Genomic DNA, 10,493 nt, shown 5'->3' on the forward strand with positions numbered 1-10,493 from the left:
ATGGAGCAAATATGGCGCGCAACAAAGGCGTCCGTATGAACGAGACTTACTACCGCGCTTTAGAAACCGCGTGGCCAAATATAGGTAGGTATTAGGTTCATCACCGAAAGTAACACTTACGCCACGATCTGTGAAGTTGGAGAAGTTTTTGACGAAGACGTACTTCAGAAACTCGAGGTCTTTCACAACAAGCATTGGAACGTCTCCATTGTAAAACCTGAAAGACGATGAACGAAAACCCTGAGAAGATACTCTTATGAGGACCCTATAAACGAGTATAATTTGCCACATTACCCTTATTTGGGCAGTCAGTGATTTGTAAGTATTCTATTATAAATCATTGTTCAAATAAAAGCACGCGCTTTAAAATTAACACAAATTTTGAAGCCGCACAGTTTAGTCGTTGGATTTACTTGAATAATTGTTTAATGTGGCGGCTGATTAAATACACCTTCTATGTTACGCGCAATGGAATTGAATATTTTCTGCAAAAAAAAATATGTCACCCGTGAATACTTTTTGAACCAGAACAGCAGCCATGCATTCAGAAACCAAAATGTACAAATAAAATGCAAAGCAGTATATTCATATTTTATATATTCTTTATTCAATATATTACAAAATACGAAAACTGAACTAAATTAAATCAAGTTTATTTTGTCAAGTCAAGTCAAGCCGCCAAAATGCGGCTTGACTTGGCTTATGCATCCAGAGCTACATCAACATTAGCAATTAAACTATATATCATAACATTTTATCCGATAGACCCATAGAATAACGCTAGTGTTATTTACATGTCCAACATATCAGGCAAAATTATTTGTGAGCACTTATTTCCTCCAAACTACTGCGCAGTTTATTGCGGCGTCGGTCTTACCCAAATATATCGCCGTATTTCTTGCACCACTTATCCAGGGCCCGGAACAAACCCTGTTGGCAATAAAACCAAAAAAATACGAGTCAATGATGTTTTAGGAAACCATGCAACTCCAGCACTAGATTTCTATGTAACAATTTAGCAAACGCCCTAATAGGACAATCAAATGTTGAAGGGTGGCCCTATCTCTCATACAACGAACGGCGGCGTGGCCTAATGCTTTCATATGCGAAGGGTCTGTCATCGCCTCAAAATCGCAAACGTGAGGAGTGAGACAGCGCTTTCATCAAAAGAGTGGTAACGCTGTTTGGTTAATGCTGGGTGTTCAATCAACAAAAAACTACAAAACTTCCACGCAAATCAAGACTTGGTCTTTGTACTTCCTATTTAGGTAGGAAGACGAACGACTTATTTATAACGCTGATTTTGGATCGTTGTGTGCAGTAGTCAAACCCGAGCGGTACAAATTCAGTGCCGATGATGACGCTGGCTTGGTGACGGCTGCCCGTGACGTCCGACCCACAACCCCAAGCTCATTTCATATCGTAATAGATATACGTCTCTCCCCGCTATAAAGAAATGTTGACATGAAAGTTTCTTATATGCCTTAATAATTTAAAGGTAATTTACTTGTCATCTTGGTGCCGCTTTGGTTCATGTGCGTTCGCATTATTTTAATTTAATAAAATTTCCACTATCAAATACACCAATATTGTTTAAACAATATGCAAACGTTCCAGGGTGACTGGGATTTTTTTAATAAAAATAAATTCTAGTAAGGCAAATCGATTCGTCGAAAAGATTGTTTTATTTACTGACCTCTCAAGTTGATATCATTACCAGAATTGCAAGAAAACAGGAACCCCGCTTCGATATCTGAAGTTACTAGACATGCCAGAACAACAAATACAACTCCACTTTGTAATGGCATGCAGCCTTAGAGGAAAAGTAAGGAAGATAATGCGTATAAATGGAAGGTTTGAAAGTATAAATGCAAGGAATGTTCTTAGGAAATACGAAGTAGTTTTGTTTTTCTCTGTGGTTATTGACATAAAGTGTTTCTCCGTAAAACTATGCCCACCTAATCAACAACATGGAGATTTGGAAGGTAGTCCCCATTATGGCAGAAACTGTTCTGAAAAATAGCAGATTTGTTAAATACATTCACACTATTATATATCCCTCCGTGTAATATTGTTATTCTAGAAAAGTCAAACAGGGATTTAAGGTAATGACTGCACAATAAATTGGCGAATAAATCTATGTGCAAATTATTAAAGGTAAAATGGGTGCGATCGAATTGGTTTATAACTGTCATAGATGAGTACTTTAGTATGATGACAACAAGCACAGGAGAGTTCCAACTCGTTATATCAATTTCTAAATAGTTCATAGTGACTCGTAGCTCACAGCATAAAAACAAAAACATAAAATAAGAAACGATATTCACATTTTCGTGGTATTCCCACAGGTTACCCCAAAGCAGGTTTGGTTTGGGTCCAGGAATTCCAAGGTTTTTGAAGTAGGAAAAAGTTTTTTGTCTCCATCTGCAGTAAACATACATAAGGCATAATTGATGGTATAGCTTACGTCATTCTTGACGGTTTTTTTATACTTAATTGATTTTCATTATTGGCATTGGTAAAATATATTCTGAAATTGTATTGATTAGTTTATAGCCTTGAGCGCGGCATTTAAATATTTGAAAAGGTTTGGAAGCCAATACAAGACAACATTTAATAATTCGCTTCTTGTACATTTTCTTCCCCAATTCTACACTGTCCGGTATTAAAATTAATATCTAAAAAAACAAGGTTTATGCAGACTTTTTGTTTCAACTAGAGTTAGACTTTAAAACCAAAACATGCGCATGAATAGTAATAAAATATATTTTTAATATAATTTTTATTTGTAACACATACATTAAGAACAAAATACAATTACCAGCCGTTGTAAGCCTCAGGGGCCTGGGTACCTGGCTCGGTAGGGTAGATGGCAACTCAGTACGCAATACAAATGAAATGCACATACACAGTCGAAATCATACATTCAAGCCACCGAAAGACAGCAATACCAAACAATATGAACTACATTCTGGGAAAGCATAAATCTGGAATCAGAAAACAAAACGACAGCACTCCTCTGCACAACTCAGAACGATATCAGGAAAACCACATTTCTGGAAGAAATAACAAATAGTTCCGCACTCAAACTTCACTGATTTAAATTTCGTAAAGCTCTCTTGAGTTCTTGCCTTGATGTGACAGCAAGTAAGGATTCTGGCATTGTATTAAAATTAGCGGCACATAATACATCCGCGTGGGTTCTCCGTATTTTCTTCGGATTCGCGGTATACTAAATCAAAGTGTTCGCCTCATTGAGCGCCTTTGAACATACGGAGTTATAAAATTCGAATTCCAAAAATGTTGAAGTACTACAGTTTCCTTAAATAACCAATGGAAAGACGGTAGGCGCAATTCTTTAAAGATTCGGTAGCTGTAGAGACCTCGGCCCTGTCAAACGCGATGTTCCGTAAGATACCCTTCAATAACAAATTAATTCTCCCTTTCTAAAACAAAGAACATGACGTAAAGAGGGTTATACCATATCGTAAATAAATGTATGCCAAAGCGTGCATTATCATGTTTCTAACAGTAAAAGTTAAAAACATTTTCACTGTATAGAGACAGCATGAAACACCTCTTAACCGCTTGCAGAAGTAAGTTATATACGTACACCACGATATATCGCCGTCGAAAGTAAATTCTTAAATATTTTACTGAGTTCGCATACTGCACAGGAATGCACTTACATGAGGGAGAGCTAGAAGTATGCAGAACGACTGAAGCTGAGATTTCAACTTTCGTAAGCCGGTGTTCGAAGCAAATAAGCATAGTCTTTGAAGCATTCGCTGTAATTAAATTTGAATAAAACCAGTCCATCGTAGAAACGAGGTCATTTTGTAGTTTTTGAATGGCCATATGATAACTTGTATCACATGACACCAGAAGCGTGTCGTCTGCCCATTGAAAAACTCTACATTCAGAAACTGCAGAGGGAAAGTCATTTACGAATAAATTAAACAGCGAAAACGACAAGACCGAGCCTTGCGGTACCCCGGCCGTTAGGAAGGCTCTACTACTTTTGTGATTTCTAAAAGGAACAACATAAAATTGCTTTGAGAGGTACCCTTTCAGAATCGAAAGAAAAGGGCCCCTAAAACCAAGTTTGTACAGTTTACAGAAATTATTTCGTGATATATGCTGTCAAAAGCTTGCGATAAATAAAAAACAACTGTACACGTAAGCATATTATTATCAAATCCTGCATGTGGGCAGTCGCTAAAAGTTTCAGAAAGTGCCCGCTTTCCTCGTTCCGCAACAAATCCGTATTGATGAAAAGACCGTAAACTAAACCGTTCAACGAAACTAGTCACTACTTTTAAAATATTTTTCTCCAGTACCTGCGGAACGAATGATAAAATTGATATTCTCAAACAGCTTTTAAAGTAATCTACTTTCCACCCTTGTAGGGTGGCTTAACGATCCCAGTTTTCACTCCTGTCGGCCAAACTCCTGTCCCAATAATACCGTCAAACATGTTTATGAGATTATATTTATGTTTTTTCTAAATTCCTTCGGAGATCGCGTATTATGATTTCATCCAAACCTGCAGACTTTCTGTCCTTAAAGGAAAATAAATAATCACGTAGTTCACCTTCTTACACTGGAGGAAGGAAAGCTAATGCTTCATTGTATTTTAATAAAGTAATGTTACTGACGTCATCATTATAATAGAGTGCCCCGGAAGCGCGGGCGAAAAGGCGCTAAATTCATCCATCTTTTTCTGTGTAACCGGCGCCAAAAGAGTAAACTATCATATCATCAATAGAACTTTTCTTAAGCGTATCCAGAATTCGGTTAGCGTATTCCCAAGTTTTCACGGAATCGAAACAATTCTTTACAAATTCTCCTTTAAAATTTCATTGTTAAGAGGAACGGATTAATGCTGATACCCTGTTTCTGGCAATTTATAACTCACCCATTCGATTTACATTAGCAGGCGAATGTTTGCATCTTCTCCAGAAATATTTCTTATACTTTATAGCCCCTAAAATTTCGGGCGTAATACTTTCGTGGTTTAGTTACGCTTTCTAATGATAACTCTTTTTTTTTTACATGCGGAAAAAATTGCAATAATATTTCTACTACTGTATCGTATAGCATTGGTGTTTCTATAGAGGTTAGAAGACCATTCCAGTCATAGTCGTTAACCTTTTTATCAAACTGCGCTTGATCAGTAATAGTTATTTTATTTTTCGTAGTATTAGAGCCCTTCCCATTCTTGCTCGTTGTGACCTGGCAAGCTATAAAATATTGATATCCTAGATATGTTTTAATTCACAGCAGTTTTTACAGTGTTATCAAAAATACGTAGATTAATATGATCCATCCAGGAGTATACAAATTTGACTTCTAAAAAATATTCTCAAGTAGGGGCCTATATAACGCTCTTAATTGCATGAGTTGCAAAAAGGTTTAAATAATCACACATGATATGTCGCAATGAATTTATGATATATAGGTTGAAGTCACCAACCAAACACAAGCGACCGCAGTAGATATCCCATTGTACTCTCGAGATTTCACTATCGCCACGATTGTGACCTTCGCCATAGAAACTAGAGAAACCGCAGAAGATAAGAAGCGAAAATACGGTTGTTGACGTCGCAGATGTCACGATATGCCCAAGGATGAATTGGATATAGGACAAAAAGCGTCAAAGCTCTAGTTTACCTTCCAGACTTGGTGCTTTTTGTTTGGAAAAAAAAAATGCGACCTGGATATTATTATTTCAGCTTGAATTACAACGATACCTCAATAGAATTATGGGAACACCTGGTGAGAAGTGTGTTTACTGCGCAGACCACCAGCAGTTGCACCAAAAAAAAAAGGAGAAATATCGCGTTTAATGGTTCAAATAGGGCACAGATGGCAATCGCCACAAACCCGCCGTCGAAAAGCATTGTTTCATAGCATGTTTAGATGCCTGTCACTTTAACACAACGTTGTTGTTCTCGGTATATTATAAACCCAGAGTTGGTGGAGTAAAAAAAAACTTTAAATATGCCAAGTGAAAAAATACAAATCAAACTAAAAAATAACTTTCACCGTATCTCACTCATTTTCAAATATTTGCCCCGAAACGCTTCGGTGGCGCCCTCTTACGGCTTCCGTTCGTGACGTCACAACAGGAGAGTCCTCTCTGTGAGGACTTTTCATAAGTTCTAATTTAACTAATTATCATCAGTCGTGAAATACATGCTCTATGGTATTTAAAAAATTACACTTCACCAGCCTCAACGTTGCACGTCATCGAGCGACCACAGCCTCCTGATCGCTGCTGTACGTCAGGCGTCCGCTTTCCACCCGGTGCATCATCTCCGGAGATGAAACTGCATCGGTCCCGCGGCTGGCCGCCCTCGCAACTGGAGCCCGAGTTGCGATCAAGCCCACAAAACTTCAAGAGCCACGGTACGATCAGGTTGTTATTCACGTTGTCCGCTGCCTCCACTGCAGCTGACCTATATAGGCGTCAATTATCCTTACACGGCTTTCGAACGCCGCCTTTTCTGCTCTCTGCCACGTGGTTCTGGCCGCCGCGCAGAGCAACAGCAACGGCAGCTATTGCAACGTCTGTTATCGGTAGAGTTCTGCCACCAACGATAAATGACGACGACATTGCTTGTGCACACAAGCCCGACGGCACGAGAAAATAAACAGAACGCATTCAAATATAAGGTGAGAGTCGCTGGCACCTTTCTTCATTTCAATCGCGACATGAAGATCGAAGATGCTACAGATAACGCATAAATTACCTATGCTCCGTTGCCTATGCGACCGCAGACGACTCCACGATTGAGTGCAGTCAGTTAAGCAGCGTCAGGAGTGCCTCGTCACGGTGATCGTTGTTTTTATGAGCATGATTTCGCGTACTAGCAAATATTCTAGCCGCCCTGACCGTGCACTTTTGACGCTACCTGAATGGGTTCCATCGTATAGTAGCGTCAACTGCGGTCGAACTTAAAGTGAAGGACAGGTTTGAAAAAAAAAAAAAACGTAATGGGGGTTTGTGACGCTTAAGGTTTTTGAATGGAGCGCGAATAAAAAAAAATGTTACAGGCGACAGTCCTCGAAACCCCGCCGTTATTTCCCCATGAAAGTATCGAGCCAAGCTCCGGCGTATAGTGGCCATTTTGGTTCATGGAATGAGCAGTTTCACCTTGGGGCTTCTCCAATCTTGCATAGCCGTATATCTAGGGAGTTTAACCATTCGTTGGGAAGTATGGAAGACAAATGAGGAGGCGCCGTTGGCCGAAAGCGTGCTAAAAGTGTTCCAGGGCGTCTTCGCAAATTCGAATGTGGCCAACCAGAAGCCGGATATGATACCCTGGTGGTGGTCGCGAGAAACGAAATGAATAAGCGCGTCGGAGTAACTTTCGGTGACTGAAAATATGGTGCACGTGATGTTTCAATCACGGTCATCCAAAATCATGGTGGAAGAGAGGGACTAGCGAAACTATCGACATAATCCGTTCGCCAGGTGCCGAGGGCCGGGAATCTGCCGTCCGAGCGGTCAAACTCTGTCCGAGCGAAACAGAGTTCGAGCGACGCATTCGTTTCTTAGATCTTCCTGCATGACCAAGATCGAAACATCACGTGCACCCTATTTGTGACCATGAAGGGTTACTGCATTTACCTCTTACGAGCTTATTAAAACCATATACCTATGATTAAAGCTGTTTCTCGCTACCACCGCTAGGGCAGGCTTTACAGCTTCCGGTTGGTCAAGAGAGCACGTCAAGCCCTCCTTTTGAGTCTGGTGCACTCCCTAACTCTACCCGCGCCTCCCATTGACCAAACTCTCTCTACACATGGCTCTGCATTCTTGGTGAGGTCATCCACACTGTCGGCGACAAGGCGCTTTAGAAAAATGTTTCTCGAATACCGAGATCTTTTTTATCCCAACACCGGCGAAGTAAGCGCACATCTTCTCCCTGGCACCACATGCGCCGTCGGTGCATCGCAGCATTAAAAATATAGTTTTTCCCATCGTGAAATACGCCACCACAACGGTACCAGTGTAAGAGACCTTCGCAAATAAGCATGATTGATAAGTGTATTGCATGAACAATACGACAGACGCTCATATTGGCAAAGAACGATTTTTTTTTTGTTTCTTTGTTGTGAAGAACGCTTTCAAAAAAGATTATGCTTAACAACGGTCATGACACAGCTGGTTCGGAACTACACTTTCGAAGGCAGGAAGATATTGAATGGACCGAAATGGCGATCGCCATGACAATTAACAACAATCAGCCATTCACCTCGCGAGGTTTGGTCGTCTGTATGTTAGTATCTGTTTGTGTCCGGCTAGCAGTCGGGGAAAGAAATGAAATTTGTTTCCCAAGATCCAGTTACTTTACTGTGATCTAAAGTTATGGTAGTTTCACGCATGCGGCGAACGCACGGTGAGGTCGGTTCATTATTCAGGTCGAAAAGCACCATTTGATTTTAAAGCATGGCATTTTTTTTGTTTGACGAAAGCCATTAATCCCAGAATTTCGTCAGTCAATTCGTTTGCTTGCTCGTTCATTTCCCCGGTGAATTTACCGGGAAAGCTCACGTCCCGTAACCTAAACATCATTCAGTTCCTAAGCTAAAATTAGCGGAATAATTTTTTTCATATTACCAAGAGAGGAATTTACTATCCCCGCTAAATTTAGCGAAGGAATGGACGTAACCTGAGCTGACATCAGGTTGCATAAGTTTTCCAGCTGACTTTGGCTGGGAAATAATTAAGACTAGGCTCTTCACTACCTGAAGCGCCAGTTTAATGTCTTTTCGACAAATGCAAATGACCGCTGCTCAAATACTGCATAATGTTCAATACAGAGATCTGTATTGCATTATCAGAACACTAATAATGCAAACAAACAATTTTTTCCTTTTCTCTCTTTCTCTCAGTATACAAGCACTGTTGTCCAAACAACTATGGAGGAGTATAATGCACAGTCGGGTGTTGACCCGACTGTGCATGCTCACCAATGCTCACCAATAGCCTTTCGAAGCAAAACGAAGCAGGCACAGAAGCCGTGTTCGCGTAGGCAATGTCACGCAGTGTTCATCACCCGCTATTGCAACTCACCTTAGGAGACAAATTCCCAGAACAACCAAGATGGTGAAGAGGGCGACAATTGCGAGCATCTTTTTGTTTGTTTCCCACAGGCACCCAGGTATCTTGCATGTACGAGTCGTCTTTGTCAACCACCTGCGAGAGTCCTTTTAACGCGGACAGTGGAAGGCCCTTATCACTCAGCGCCCATTCCCCGCCTATTTGTCCGATATGATCTCGAACCTTCCTCCGTTTAGATATTGAAGATATAAAGGTTAAAAATACTGGAGTTCTTTCACATACAACGACTCTTTTATTTATCAGCGAAGAATGTCTATTTCCGAGGACGAAGAATCCACACGTTGACCTTAAAGGGGGAGGGCTGAAGGAGAGGAGGTTACAATCAGGAGCGCGATAAGGATGGAATCACCATGCCGCGACTGCCCATGTGTATATTTCTGTTTCTTTTTCCAGTTCTTGCCTCTTAAATTCCCTTTCTCGTCTTGTCAGGGTTAGCTATGCGGATAAGAAGTTCTTTTTTTGCTTTTTCGATGAAGACTGTTTTGACAGTTTTACGTCCGAGTCGCGAATCACGTGTTCTCAGAACCTTGGTGCGTCCAATCGCTGATGACGTGTTCTTAGGACCTTGGTGCTGCCGAAGTTTGGTGAGCACCCAATACACTTAATCGCATGGCCGGCGACGGGATGTGCGAGATGATCGGCTTTTGATGTCGCCTTATTTCGACTTTCTCGTAGACGCTGGTTTATGCATCGCCAAGTTTGCCCAATGTATTCAGCTCCGCACTTGAGGGGCACCGAGTACACCTTCTCAATCGCACATTCTCTGAAGGGGTGCGGTGTTTTTCCTCGCAGGGTGGCTTGGTTTCCTTCCGGTTAACCATTCTGCACAGGCTCGCCAGTCTGGATCTGCACTATCTTCAACCGAAAATGTATACCGAGAAAGCGGTGTTGCCATCTCCCGGCGAACAGCTCACCGCACAAAGGCTCATCCGCTTTTCCTTAGTGTGAATCAGGAGAAAAGCTCATTCGAGATACGCTTACTCAATTTATGGCGGGGTTCGAATATAATCTGACCAGAGAATCATGCATGCACCAACAAAAAGCTCACTAGAGAAATTTTCACTCCATTCATTGTGCGGTTTTAAAAGTGCAGAAAGATTAACGTTCCCTCGATGCATTCCGGTAGCAGTGGCGTAGGCAAACTGGCTGGTGAGATAGGTCTATTACATAATTACTTGAAAAGGTAATGTATTACAAGTGATCCGTTACTTCTACCAGATTACTTCCCAAGTCTCGATCCCAGAGAGCACGCAGCAAAGTGAAAGACCCGTCCGTCGATGCGTTGTCGCCTGGTGGCGTCACGCTCGTGTTTTGAGACTATACAAGAAGTAGTGGCGCCGACGCCGACACGAGCTCGCCG

At 41.2% G+C, this 10,493-nt stretch overlaps 1 protein-coding gene across 1 annotated transcript in view; it reads right to left on the reverse strand.

The window, feature by feature from the left end:
• The window catches only part of LOC115309338 (cytochrome P450 3A8-like), a 40,890-nt gene extending 31,746 nt beyond the window's left edge, over positions 1-9,144 (reverse strand). Inside the window, exons 1-4 of the mRNA XM_040221234.1 lie at positions 9,086-9,144; positions 2,328-2,424; positions 878-930; positions 121-217 (exon numbers count right to left, since the gene is read on the reverse strand). Coding sequence (XP_040077168.1) covers positions 121-217; positions 878-930; positions 2,328-2,424; positions 9,086-9,144 — 306 coding nt within the window. The remainder of the gene's footprint in view (positions 1-120; positions 218-877; positions 931-2,327; positions 2,425-9,085) is intronic.
• Positions 9,145-10,493: the final 1,349 nt, after the last annotated feature.

The sequence above is a fragment of the Ixodes scapularis genome, unplaced genomic scaffold (genome assembly GCF_016920785.2).
Source record: "Ixodes scapularis isolate PalLabHiFi unplaced genomic scaffold, ASM1692078v2 PGA_scaffold6__148_contigs__length_123643588, whole genome shotgun sequence".
NCBI lineage: Eukaryota > Metazoa > Arthropoda > Arachnida > Ixodida > Ixodidae > Ixodes > Ixodes scapularis.